The 14932-nt window shown below is 37.6% G+C and overlaps 1 protein-coding gene across 1 annotated transcript in view; it reads right to left on the minus strand.

Moving 5' to 3' along the window:
• Nucleotides 1-1545: 1545 nt before the first annotated feature.
• The window catches only part of KCTD8 (potassium channel tetramerization domain containing 8), a 263192-nt gene continuing 249805 nt past the window's right edge, over nt 1546-14932 (minus strand). The window contains exon 2 of the mRNA XM_019962132.2: nt 1546-2856. Within this exon, the coding sequence (XP_019817691.2) occupies nt 2396-2856 (461 nt within the window). The 3' untranslated portion in view covers nt 1546-2395. The remainder of the gene's footprint in view (nt 2857-14932) is intronic.

Here is a 14932-nt window from a genome sequence, read left to right on the forward strand (position 1 = left end):
GCCAAATGCTTGGTGTATGGTAAGTGCTCAATAGACTATAGAAGAAATAGGTTCTAATTTTCTAAGAAGGACTTTAAGGGTAGGCAATCTTATGGGAATCACTTCTCTTGTGGTAGAGATATGAAGATCTGAAATAGTTCTCATATACCAGATTCTTACCCCTGCAGTTCTATTTGAAATTTTGTGTTGGAAATAATAGAGGAGGGTGGGAGGTATTCTTCAGATCTACTCCCTGCCCTTCAGTGCTGGGCTTTCTATCACAGTGGGATCACCTCTACTGAATTGCATTTCCAAAGCTCATTTACCAACTGCTTCTACTCATGGTGGGAAAATGGAAAGTGTTGGTGGGAATTGAAATGTGAGAAGCTAGGATAACCTATCCCCTTTGTCTTTGCTTTGGGAGGCATCTTTGAAAGTGACCATGACTCCTTAGAGACTATAGTTCTTATTGAACAGCTTATTCCTATTTTAAATTTTCCATCTGACAGTACTGGTTCCAAAAATTCTGGTAAGCCCACTACCTGTTTTTCCCCTCCATCTCTAGGAGTGGTAGTGATGCTTAACTTCAATTACCTCATTTAAACCTTCTCTATCATGTTATTAATATCCCTGTTATCCCTAAGGTCACATTAGTGGTAGTGGTAGAGATGGGTAGAGATGGGAACAGTAGCAACCTAATCACAAGCTCTGTCCATTTAACCAGTGTGTTGCAGCTACACTTAGCCAACTTAGTGGGTGGGCCTGCCAACCTTCCCAAAATGAAACGCAGAATTTAAGAGTAGCTCTTTCACTAAAACCTGATAGGTTATTCAAGGCAAATCATACATTTGGGTTTTCTTTAATACTCCACTGTAGATGGTATTTTACATAATAGAGGAGTGAGAACTCTAAAACTACATCCAAAAATGAACATCAATTTAAAATTTTGAGCTAATAATGCTTATCTTCCAATATTACCCTGGAAGAAATGGTACTACAAGTGCTGTTCAACTTTTATTTCAACTAACCACAGAGGAGATTGAGCTCTGATGCTTAGAGATATTTTTGTCCTCCTGGTGCCTATTCTTTAGCAAAATTTTGGGATATTATATATTTTTTTTCTGTGGACATGATGAGGTAAAAATTGTGTGGCTTATGATAAGAAAGATTATTTTCAAATATGCAATCAGGAAGCAAGCTCTTGTCATTCAGGCTGAACTTTTAGCTTCCTGTTGACATTTCTGTCCCATAATTTGCAAGCAGCAACTTCCCAATTGTATTTAGGGAGACTTTCAATCCAGTTGTCAGCTAAAATCAAATTTTAGTGCATCCTCAGATGAAATCTTTTTCTCTTGCAGGCTAAGGGTTTATTAATCAATACCAAAGCTATCTGAATTTGACTCTACCTCCATTTTGAATTATAAGTTTCTAACTTGTCAACATTAAGTTTGAACATATCACTCTCCAGTTTGGAATTTTAAAGGAAAAACTGAAGACAATGTAACAACTGAATATTTTAAAAGAAGAGTCAATAGACATCAAGAAATTCTAATATATATTTCCTTTTTTAATAAATACATAAAGCTCTTCACCATTTCCCTCAATTATTGTGATTAACATGAGAGTAAGATCTTTCAGAGCATCATTATGCCAATTTTGACAGCCTGATATAAGGACTCATTTCACAGAAATAATAACTAGCATTAATAGATGAATGTCAGTGCCATAACACAAGATCATAAGGCATATTTACACCATCTTAACATACAGAACACCATACACATACACAAAAAAATCACAGATCCAGAACAAATAAAATTCAATCTCTTAGCTTACATTTATAGGCTTTGTCTGAACCATATTTTTTTTGCTATTTTTTCATAATTATTTCTTTCCAAGCAACAAACAGATCTTCCTATGTCTTGTGATTTATTTGTAATATTGTGCTCATGCAAAAGTAATACTTGTTTTATTGCGTTAACATTTAAATAGTTTTGGATTTGGGTCCCAAAACTATCATCTAACATTTTACTTGATGTTGCTTCATCCATATTGTCACTTTATTTGGAGTGATATGATGATTTGTTTTTGGTGAGTTACAAAATGACAAACATAGCCAGTTGACCACAGTTCAAAAATCAAGATTTTAAGCTTCTTGATCATGCACATTTTACTTTCATTCTTGCAAAATTTTTTGAATCAGGAACACCATTTGACTCAATATTTATTAGTTTTTTTTTTTTTTAATATTTCTAAAAACAACAACAACAGAAAGAATGAAAGAAAATACTGTCCCACATCCACTGTTCACGAAAAGGAAGAGCAGCAAGAATCACACTGACCATTGTTAGTACAGTCAGGTGGTGACACCGGTAAACACTGAAGGTCATTGAATACTGCAGGAATGTGATCGTTACTATAACCCATACTTCTGTAACAGTTCAGATTGCCACTGGCGTTTGCGCTCTGGAAAATAATCTGGAATGTGGATTTTTTTAAAATCCTGAATACACTTTTTCATTTCTTCTTCCACACTTAGCTTCTCACAGACTTTCTTTTTGGAAAGATTGGTTTCCCGGGACTTGCTGATGAGCGTCTGAAAGAGTTCACTGTTTCTACGTTTGTCTGGTGGGGGCATCCATTGCACAGGTGCTTTTTTGGAAGGACGATCCAAAGTTAAAGTGTTAGGTTGGTGAGCTGTCGCCTGCTGGGCACTGGGTGGGTTGTCCTGGGGAGTGCTCGCCTCTGAGTGGCTGTCGCAACTGGAAGTGGAGAGCTCATTACAGGAAGTCCCACTCTCACTTCCTTTATCCGTGACTTTGTCATGTTTCCTATCTTCGTGTTCTTGTTTAGGTGACACTATTTTCTGAGGTGGTCCTAAAAAGGAGAAAAGAAGTAGAAAAACTGAGTAAGAAGTGGGAAGGTCAAATTAAATAAGCTTTATATATATATATTTTTTATTTTCAACCACAAACATTTAAGAAAAATGTGGTCTGCTTCCCTAATTTATATTTGAGGAATTAAATCCAACACCTGGTGTAGTTAATGCACACTGAAGCATGCAATGTGCTGATTAATTATTGATAACAATTAAATTTGAGGAGTTTGCTTGATGAGCATTTATCCCATAACAGATCATCTATAACTTCATGCTAAAAAAAAAAGATTTTGTTATTTTTAGTTACTAGTTCCTGCAATCTGAAAAAGATATCACATATAAATATTTTGTTAGTCCCATAACTGTTTTATTGAACAGTTAGTTCATTTCTGTTTTAGCTAATGGCATTAGTTGTCCTTTGCGTACATAAATAATTCGCCATCATAACGCAGAAAGTACCATGGCTCTATTTTACAAAGTAACAGTATTCTCCAGGCCCAGAAGTGCAATAGCATCATTTATGCTTCCAAGAGGGAAACTGGTTTAAATCTTATCCTTCATCTCTTAATCTTGTTTCCTGTCTATTTTCTTGGAGAGAATCGTGAAAGTACTATAAGATATATAGGTACCTAATATTATGCTGAAAAATATAGTTGAAATATAGTATTCTCTTAAAGTACAAGGCTTACCATTTGAGGTAAATTACCTAGGAGGACAACTTTCAGAAAATGATAGTTTGCCAAGATAATTATTTCAAATATACAAACAGTTTATTTCCAAGAGGGAGCATGTTTTATTCTCCTTGACTCTGCTGTGGGATTAGGATCTCCATCTAACATTTATTGAACATCACCACATACCCAGAACTATAATAAAACCTTGATTTAACTGGAGCCCAATTATTCAGAAATATAAGTTACTCAAATGTTTTTCTCTTGTATTCAACATTTATGCACAAGTTATCTGAACCATAATTGAAATGAAAGGCATTTTAAACAATTGCATAGGGGATTCTACTGTGAAGCCAGAGTTGAGAATAACTGGTCAGATTCATAAGGTTTCAACCTTAGCCACATATGGAATTACCTGGAAAGCATGGATTATTGATGCCTTGATCTTAACCCCAGATATCCTGCTCGATGCTACCTGATCATTGGGTCATTTAATAGATTCAGGTGATTTCAACATGCAGTTAAGATTCTGAAGGTTTCTTCAGTCTAATATATATGAATTAATAACCAATATGAATAGTCTATATTACTTAGAAGGGTGAGGAAACAAACAATAAAAATACTTTTCATAAGAGCACCCACTATGTACTGCTGCTGCTGCTGCTAAGTCACTTCAGTCATGTCCAACTCTGTGCAACCCCATAGACTGCAGCCCACCAGCTATCACCAATTTCCCTATTTAAAGTTAGAAGAAAACCCAATGATGCTAGACATTTAGTTGAAAGGGAGTAAAGATTTTAAAAAACTTTAGAACCTTTTGGAAGGCTGCCCTGGTGGCTCAGTGGTAAAGAATCCGCCTACAAAGACAAGACACTTGGGTTTGATCCCTGGATCGGGATGATTCCCCAGAAAAAGGAATGGCAACCCACTCCAATATCCTTGCCGGGAGAATTCAATGGACACAAGAGCCTGGCAGGTTACAGTCCATGGGGTTGCAAAGAGTCGGACATGACTGAGTAACAAACACACACATACACACCCCCCACACACACCCACATATATGCACCATACAAAAAGGTCTAGTACAGTAATTCTCAACAATGAGAGTACATCATTGTAATTTTTTTAATGTACAAATGTACAGGTCCATCTCTGGAGATTTTGTTTGCTGAATGAATGGTTTGTATGTATGTATTTAAATGGCAGTCAGAGTGGTAAAGGAAGTACAGCATCTGTTTATCTAATTACCTTAATGGCGGAATGTAATCCCAAGCTAGCATAATGCCGACTAGCCTAGTAAAATGTAGACTATAAACAAACGGTTTTTACTTGTTTACCAAACTTGTGTGTTATTTTAACCAGAAATCTCTACAGAGGAATCTAAGATTTTCATTCCCAATGATGACTAAAGGATTAAACTGCAAGTAGCTGGCAAAGCCAATTTATGTTTAAGAATTAATGAGTAATGAGAAATCATTTCCTGTTAATAGGCAGGGGATAGAGCATTAAATAGAGATATCTAGGCAGAAAAGTAGTAACATCCAAGAGGAAGACAGTACAGAGATACCACATACCATTAAAGCAAATGGTTCGTTCTGTTTTGATTCACTGGGGAAAATGCTCAATGAGATAGGCCAGGAAGAACACAGATGTACATGAAGTCCATTTGTTCAGACACCAAGTCGTGTCCAACTCTTTGCGACCGTATGGTCTGCAGCACTCCAGGCCTCCCTGTCCCTCACCATCTCTCAGAGTTTGCCCAGGTTCATGTCCATTGAATCAGTGATGCCATATGAAGTCCATGTGTTAACTAAATAAATTATATACAGTTATTGTTCTTAATGGTATTAATAATTATCCATGGAAAAATACTCCCCAAAATACACACACACAAATGCAGTCTCCACAGCACAGCAGAATGCAATATATGTATGCTGGAAATGGATTACTCTTGTCTGTAGTGTAAGATGGAAGCTCAAGGAAGACTTCTTTGAAGAAGGCATTGATCACTTTAGCCAACAGAATTTTACTGAGCACCACGACGTGCCAGGTGGGGGCCTAGAGGAGGCACACAGTGGGTGCTCCAGTGAAGCCCACAGGCTATGTTATGGTATTCCATAACATTAAGTGTTTAAAATGCATGAGGCATTTTAGAATATCTCCCACTGTAGACTTTGAACTCCAAGAAAAAAAAATGGAGGAGGAAATCTGAATTTTCTTTGGTCTCGAAAGCACCTTTTTCTCAAAAAAAGAACTTAGAATAGGTATAGATATTAACAAGAATTAATAAATATACATTTTATTTCTCATCCCTCCTAATTCTTAAGCTACTTTGGCAAGGTAGACTCCTAATCAAGAGACAAATTAGGTTCAGATGTTCACTTAACAGAAAATGCATAACTTTCTTTTGTCCACACTTTTTAGTTTGTTTTTGAAGTGTAACTGATCTAAGCACTATGTTAGTTCCTGTTACACAACATAGTGATTCAATATTCCTATATATTTCAAAATGGTCATCACAGGAAGTCTATATATCATGTGTCACCATATAAAGATATTATAGAACTATTGACTATATTCCCCACACTGTACATTTCATACCTTTGACATATATTTTGCAACTGGGAATTTGCACCTCTTAATCTCCTCATCTATATCTTTCCTTTCCCCATCTCTGCCTCCTGGAAAACACCGATTTGTTCACCTTATCTATGACTATGTTTCTGTTTTGTTGTTCATTCATTTTTTTTTAATATTCCAAATGTAAATTAAATCATACACTATTTGTACTTCTCTGATTTATTTCTGTTAGCATAACACCCGCTCAGTTCAGTTCAGTCGCTCAGTCATGTCCTACTCTTTGCGACCCCATGAACTGCTGCATGTCAGGCCTCCCTGTCCATCACCAATTCCTGGAGTCCACCCAAACCCATGTCCATTGAGTCAGTGATGCCATCCAACCATCTTATCCTCTGTCGTCCCTTTCTCCTACCCTCAGTCTTTGCTAGCATCAGGGTCTTTTCAAATGAATCAGCTCTTCCCATCAGGTCACCAAAGGATTGGAGTTTCAGCTTCAACAGCAGTCCTTCCAATGAATACCAAGGACTGATCTCCTTTGGACTGGTTGGATCTCCTTGCAGTCCAAGGGACTCTCAAGAGTCTTCTCCAACACCACAGTTCAAAAGCATCAATTTTTCTGCGCTCAGCTTTCTTTATAGTCCAACTCTCATACCCATACACGACCACTGGAAAAACCATAGCCTTGACTAGACGGACCTTTGTTGGCAAAGTAATGTCTCTGCTTTTGAATATGCTGTCTAGGTTGGTCATAACTTTCCTTCCAAGGAGTAAGCGTCTTTTAATTTCATGGCTGCAATCGCCATCTGCAGTGATTTTAGAGCCCAGAAAAATAAAGTCAGCCACTGTTTCCACTGTTTCCCCATCTATTTGCCATGAAGTAATGGGACCAGATGCCATGATCTTAGTTTTATGAATGTTGAGCTTTAAGCCAACTTTTTCACTCTCCTCTTTCACTTTCATCAAGAGGCTTTTTAGTTCTTCTTCACTTTCTACCATAAGGGTGGTATCATCTGCATATCTGAGGTTATTGATATTTCTCCCGGCAATCTTGATTCCAGCTTGTGCTTCCTCCAGTCCAGCGTTTCTCATGATGTACTCTGCATAGAAGTTAAATAAGCAGGGTGACAATATACAGCCTTGACACACTCTTTTTCCTATTTGGAACCAGTCTATTGTTCCATGTCCAGTTCTAACTGTTGCTTCCTGACCTGCATACAGGTTTCTCAAGAGGCAGGTCAGGTGGTCTGGTATCTCTTTCAGAATTTTCCACAGTATATTGTGATCCACACAGTCAAAGGCTTTGGCATAGTCAGTAAATCAGAAATAGATATTTTTCTGGCATTCCTTGCTTTTTCGATGATCCAGCAGATGTTGGAAATTTGATCTCTGATTCCTCTGCCTTTTCTAAAACCAGCTTGAACATCTGGAAGTTCATGGTTCACGTATTGCTGAAGCCTGGCTTGGAGAATTTTAAGCATTACCTTGCTAGCGTGTGAGATGAGTTAAATTGTGCAGTAGTTGAGCATTCTTTGGCATGGCCTTTCTTTGGGACTGTAATGAAAACTGATCTTTTCCAGTCCTGTGGCCACTGCTGAGTTTTCCAAATTTGCTGGCATTTTGAGTGCAGCACTTTCACAGCATCATCTTTCAGGATTTGAACTAGCTCAACTGGAATTCCATCACCTCCACTAGCTTTGTTCATAGTGATGCTTCCTAAGGCCCACTTGACTTCACATTCCAGGATGTCTGGCTCTAAGTGAGTGATCACACCATCGTGATTATCTTGGTCATGAAGATCTTTTTTGTACAGTTCTTCTGTGTATTCTTGCCACCTCTTCTTACTATCTTCTGCTTCTGTTAGGTCCATACCATTTCTGTCCTTTATCGAGCCCATCTTTGCATGAAATGTTCCCTTGGTATCTCTGATTTTCTTGAAGAGATCTCTAGTCTTTCCCATTCTGTTGTTTTCCTCTATTTCTTTGCATGATCGCTGAGGAAGGCTTTCTTATCTCTCCTTGCTATTCTTTGGAACTCTGCATTCAAATGGGTATATCTTTCTTTTTCTCCTTTGCTTTTTGCTCCTCTTCTTTTCACAGCTATTTGTAAGGCCTCCTCAGACAGCCATTTTGCTTTTATGCATTTCTTTTTCTTGGGGATGGTCTTGATTTCTGTCTCTTGTACAGCTTCACGAACCTCCATCCATAGTTCATCAGGCACTCTATCAGATCTAGCTCCTCAAATCTATTTCTCACTTCCACTGTATAGTCATAAGGGACTTGATTTAGGTCATACCTGAATGGTCTAGTGGTTTTCCCCACTTTCTTCCGTTTCAGTCTGAATTTGGCAATAAGGAGTTCATGATCCGAGCCACAGTCAGCTCTCGGTCTTGTTTTTGTTGATTGTATAGAGCTTCTCCATCTTTGGCTGCAAAGAATATCATCAGTCTGATTTCGGTGTCAACCATCTGGTGATATTCATGTGTAGAGTCTTCTCTTGTGTTGTTGGAAGAGGGTGTTTGCTATGACCAGTGCGTTCTCTTGGCAGAACCTATTAGCCTTTGCCCTATTTATTCTCTATGTCCATCCATATTATCACAAATGGCACAATTTTATTATTTTTATTGCTTAGTAATAATCCATTATGTGTGTATACCTATCTATATACATCTATGTATTTGTATATGTATATAGATAGATAAACCATACACACCAAATCTTCTTTAGCCGTTTGTCTACTGATTGGCACTTAGGTTCCTTCTATATCCTGGCTCTTGCAAATAATGATTCAATGAATATAGGGGTGCATTTATCTTTTTATAATTAGTATTTTCATTTTGGGGGGATAAATATCTAGGAGTGAAATTGCTGCATCATATGGTAGCTCTGTTTTTAATTTTTTGAAGAACACACCTTCGAATGTATAGAATGCTATCATAGTTCTTTGCATAAATCATTAAGGATAATAGTCTCCTTTTGATTTATGTTAGAATTTTTGATGATGCATAACATATTATATAATTTCTATTTAATTAAACACACTTTAAATCATTACTGATAACTTAGTTGATTTAAATTGAGACTAAGATATAATAACAAGATGATTTTTGCATTTTTATGACATGAGATTTAATAAAAATAAGTGAATTAAAAGGGAATAATGATTTATTCTAGTTGCTTAGTTTTCTGTGAATGCCTGCTAATTGTATGCTTCCAGGGATAATTTAAAACTTTACATCATTCCATTCAATGATCCAAAGCCACTTGAAATGCCTTAATAAGCACATGAATAATAATTTAATAAATCCTGCATATACAGGAATAGCATGATTGTCAGAAACTTCTCTGTGTCTCTTCTGCTAATAAAAGAATCAAATATATACCTGTGATCTTCTTAAAAACATTCTGCACTCTGAATTACAGCACCAATCAGACTTAGTATAAGAAAAGAAGGATAAAAAAAGAAAATTAAATGTGATTTGGTGACTTTATCAGCTGGACTTTCTTCCTTCACTTAATTATTAGAATAGGCAACAAATCAGTGAACAATAAGATTAACTTTAAAAAGAAATTAGCTATTTAGAAGTCCAATATATATGTGCAGTTAGAAGCTTTTCAGAAAGTATTTGGAAAAGTAAATCTTCCACTTTTCATTTGGCTATTTGTCATTAAATACAGTAGGATTTTCATCCAGGAGTTGACTGTCTTTCAAGGCGAGTTGAGCTCTACCTAAGAGATGTACAAGCCAGCTACCTAGTTCATGCCACTCCACAATTAATTTTTAAAAAGCAGTGAAGACACACACACACACACAATACACATTATACTCCTTTATTAGATTCACACCTTTCTTCACTGTGGTGGAAGATCTGAGGCTAAGCTAGTCTCAGCCTCTCTAGGCAAGTACTTTGTGCTGTTCATATCATCTAATATTTTTTAGCCTCTAGATTCATTTATCGGAGAAGGCAATGGCACCCCACTCCATTACTCTTGTCTGGAAAATCCCATGGATGAAGGAGCCTGGTAGGTTGCAGTCCACGGAGTCACTAAGAGTTGGACACGACTGAGCGACTTCACTTTCACTTTTCACCTTCATGCATTGGAGAAGGAAATGGCAACCCACTCCAGTGTTCTTGCCTGGAGAATCCCAGGGATGGCGGAGCCTGGTGGGCTGCCATCTATGGGGTCGCACAGAGTTGGACACAACTGAAGCGACTTAGCAGCAGCAGCAGCAGCAGCAGCAGCAGCAGCAGAATTATTTATGTGATAAAGTTCTGTGATTCTAATTTATATCATGAATAGTAAGAACTTTTTCCATGTAGTAAAACTCTGAAAAGTGAAGTTGCTCAGTCATGTCTGACTCTCTGCGACCCCATGGACTATAGCCCACCAGGCTGCTCTGTCCATGGGATTTTCCAGGCAAGAGTACTGGAGTGGATTGCCATTTCCTTCTCCAGGGGGATCTTCCTGACCCAGGGATTGAACCTGGGTCTCCCGCATTGTAGCCAGATGCTCTTACTGTCTGAGCCACCAGGGAAGTCCAGTAAAACTCTACTGAATATTAAATATAAAACATTAAAGAGTTACCCTTAATAGAAATTACCTTTTAGAATGGGGAAACAAATTCAACTTCTATTTAAATACTTCACAGAATTACAGGATTCTAGGGTAATTTTCTCTAAATTCATTGATAGGAAGTGTAGTTCTAGAAGATATCAACTTACATTTGTTTCATTAAATATATTCTTATCACTGAAATGCTGGCAATAAGAGTGACACTTAAGCCAACATAGTGCAGACTGGCTGGGCTCACGTTCTAGTTCAAGAACCTAACTAGGTGTGTTTTCTTGGCCAGGTTATTTACTTTCTTTGGGCTCTGCTCCTGTTTAAACTGCATCGAGTTGCAGCAAGGATTAAATGAGCTAGCACACATAGAGTACTTAGGATGTGCCTGGCATGTGTAAATGTTTGCAATGTTTATTATTAATATACAGAATAAATATTCATTGTTATTTGGCTACAGTATGGCATATTTGCTTATCTGAATACTGAGAGTACTGATTGAGGAATCTAAATAATTCCATTCTAATTTTAGCTTCACAGGTAGTAACTCTGAACATATGAATTACAGGCAAGTCACATTTCTTTAAGCCTAGTTTTTTATCTATTAAAAATGAAATAAGAACAGTAATTCCTAGTCATATGGTTATAATAAGAAAGGAGATAACAGATGTTGGAGCAATTTTGCTGTAAAGTTCTCTATAATAAATTTGAGAGACTATTAAGTATTAAATTGTTTTGTCCAAAAAGGAACTTATTTGAGAAAATAAAACACAAAAGCTCTCTTTGAGTTATTAAAATGTATGAATTACAATAGTAAAAACATTACATTAAACAAAATAAAATACACTGAATAGTGGGCGAAAACTTGTAAAATTGGACAAAATGGTATTTTCAATTAATTCCATTGGCTTTTATTACATTGATATAAAAAGGAAGAAATAGTAGCTTTTCTAAGTTATTTGGGTGAATAGAGTTGTACAGAAATAAACATTAATATTTTCATCTTTTACAAAGGTACATGACTAATAGTGCTGGCTGTAGGCGCATTCAATAGGACTTCCATATTTTTTTTCAGAATACACAGGAATTTCAAAAGGAAGTCTATGTGGAAAACTGCGCACTGGAAAAAAATCTTTTATTTTAATCTCTTTACCTGCCGACTGATGATAAAAAAATCTGAATATGTAAAATGTGTCTGCAACAGGCATAATTCCCAGAAAGGAAATTACCTTTTAATAGTACTAAACTCAATGGTGTGTGAATGGTTATGTGGTACTTGAACAGAATGAACCAATCCATCTTAAATATTAGCACCACAGGCCTCAAAGTATTAAGCAGTTGAGTCCAAAGGGGAAAAAATTTTCATTTCAATTTGATAAACATTTGTTGAGCACCTATTATGTACCAGGCACCACAGTGTTAGTTTCAAGAGGACACACACACACACACACACACACACACACACACACGAGTTCCCAGTCATTCAGTCATTCAGGCTTAGTGTGACAAGAACAGTAATGCAGCTGTAAAAGGCTATTTGAATGAATAAAAACTAATTTTATATGAAAATAATTTAAACATTTCTTATGTTTTAATGATCTCTTCTATCATTACTTGATCACTTCTATGAAGGAAAGTGAATAAAAGAGAAACATAAAGAAGGGTAATTGAAAACAGAAATATACTGTGGATTCTTTTTTTCATACTGACATGATTGACCACTAACCCAATCTTGTGATAATCCTTGTACTTGTTAACTTTTTACTATACTTTTTAATCTATACTCTGTCTTCCAGTGCTTAAACTGCAAATGCCTTGAAGGCACAAACTGTGCCTTTCTAGACTGTTGTGAAGTCTTGTTCAGAGTAATTGTTTAACCAAAATAATAAAAAGAAAATTATATTCATTTTTCTGAATTTCTATAGTAACTACTACTGACTAAGTCATTTGTTTGGTACTTAGCATTCACTACATTTTATGTTACTATGTGTGCTTGTGCTTAGTCTCAGTCGTGTCCGACTCTTTGTGACCCCATGGACTGTAGCCCACCAGGCTCCTCTGTCCATGGGGATTCTCCAGGCAAGAATACTGGAGTGGGTTGCCATGCCCTCCTCCAGGGGATCTCCCCAACTCAGGAATGGAACCCAGGTCTCCCACAGTGCAGGCAGATTCTTTTCTGTCTGAGCCACCAGGGAAGCCCTTTATGTTACTAAATATTCACTTAAATGACCACAGAGTAGTAGTGGTAGTATTCATTATGGGCTCCCCAGGTGGCTCAGTGGTAAAGAATCTGCCTGCCAAGCAGGAGACATGGGTTAGACCCCTGGGTTGGGGAGATCTCCTGGAGAAGGAAATGGAAACCCACCCCAGTATTCTTGCCTGGGAAATCTCATAGACAAAGGAGCCTGTGGGCTACAGTACATGGGATCGCAAAGAGTTGAACATGACTAAGAGACTAAACAGCAGTAGGAGCAGTATTTACCATTGATAAAAATTTTGCATTTAAGTGGACCTGCACAGTTCAAACCTATATTGTTCAAGGGTCAACTGTTATTTCCATGAGGGCAGAGACTATGTCTTAAGTTTCCTTGTATCGCTCCATTCAGGAGGCTGATTCATCACTGAATCAAAGATACTAATAGACTGAATAAGCAAAAGTAATGTAGTACTAGGGAAAAATAAGAGAAAATACACATGTAGTGAGACTTATATTGGAGGAGGTTTCAAAAGTAATCTTGTCACCTTCCTCCATTTCTATAAATCTGTTTCTTTCTGTTAGTTATTTCTGTAGATGATATCCAAGTAATCTTTGGCTACTCGATGGCTTCATCAGTTCCAATTATTTTCCAGGTTTTGTTAATTCTACTGTTAAAACTGGCTTTTGAATCTAGTGTTTGTGTTAGTTGCTCAGTTGTGTCTAACTCTTTGTGACTGTGGCCCACGAGGTTCCTCTGTCCATGGGATTCTCCAGGCAAGAACACTGCAGTGGGTAGCCATTCCCTTCTGCAGGGGATCTTCCCGACCCAAGGATCAAACCCGGGTTTCCTGCAATGCAGGCAGATTCTCAGGCTCCTTCTGGATCCTGAAATTAAGAGTTGTTCATTCTTAGGCTCCTACCACATCCGAATCTACCACACCTTATTAATGAATGTCTGACTTTTTTCTGTACATGCTGAGGTAGCCACCTTCTCATTACCTCCTTTTTCACAGGCACATACTATATAAGAGGGATAATTTATCAGGTTTAAAAATTTGTGGACACAAGCCTACTCATGCTGTTCTACATCTGTAAACTGTGGGTCATACCACCTTCACAGGATTGAGAGGTTGTATTCATAACACATCTGATGGCTGTGGGAGGAAAAAAAGGCACTCCGAAAATGTAGGTTGGGATGCACTTACGGTATGCTGTGTAACAAACTGAAATGAACAAAAGACCATGCTGGCTGTAAATTATCCTTGCCTGATGTAAGATACTAAAAGCAAAAACTCAACGACAACAGGGGAAGCAGAGTGTGTGAGGGAGCAAAATAAAAACCAGGCTAATACTCTTGGGCTCCAGGAGCAGCAGTGATTGTAGGCAGGAAGTCATATTTAAGGGGATTTTTGTTTGTTACATCTCTTCAGAATCTGAGTGCCTGCCTACCAATAAATGGTTTCAAGTACTTCCAACAATGTCCAGCGAGATGCCACTTCTTATAGCTGCCATACTATTTGATGTGCGTGCCTCCTCTTTTCCCTTTGAGATGTGTGAAAGTGTACCTGTTATGGAAGCAGTGCAGAATCCCAACAGTGAATGGAAAAGGGAAACATAAATGCTCACAGCAGGGCTTAACTTCATGTTGTGTGACAATGAAAAATTGCTCAGCCTTTAAGTAGCAAAACTGTGCTTGAAGTAAAGTTCTGATAACTACTAGCTATGTGCCAAAATGTGTCTTTGAGATTCATTTTCCTATTCTGCTCAAGAAGGATTAAAAATATGGTACGTCCCTCCTAGAATTGCTTTAGGGAAAGATATGTATAAGAAAGTCTTACAGTTGGCTGAAACGTGGCCCCAGGTCCTAATTCCTGGAAACTAAATGTCACTTCATATGACAAAGTGTTAGCAGTTGTTCTGGATTATTTGGATGGGATCTAAATCAATCACAGGAATCCTTGCAAGAGGGACATAGAGGGAGATGTGATACACACACAGGAAGAGGAGGAAAGGTGATCACTGAGTCAGAGATTGGAGGGAGGTGGCTACAAATTAAGGAATGCTGGCG

This window comes from Bos indicus, chromosome 6 (assembly GCF_029378745.1).
Source record: "Bos indicus isolate NIAB-ARS_2022 breed Sahiwal x Tharparkar chromosome 6, NIAB-ARS_B.indTharparkar_mat_pri_1.0, whole genome shotgun sequence".
Lineage (NCBI taxonomy): Eukaryota > Metazoa > Chordata > Mammalia > Artiodactyla > Bovidae > Bos > Bos indicus.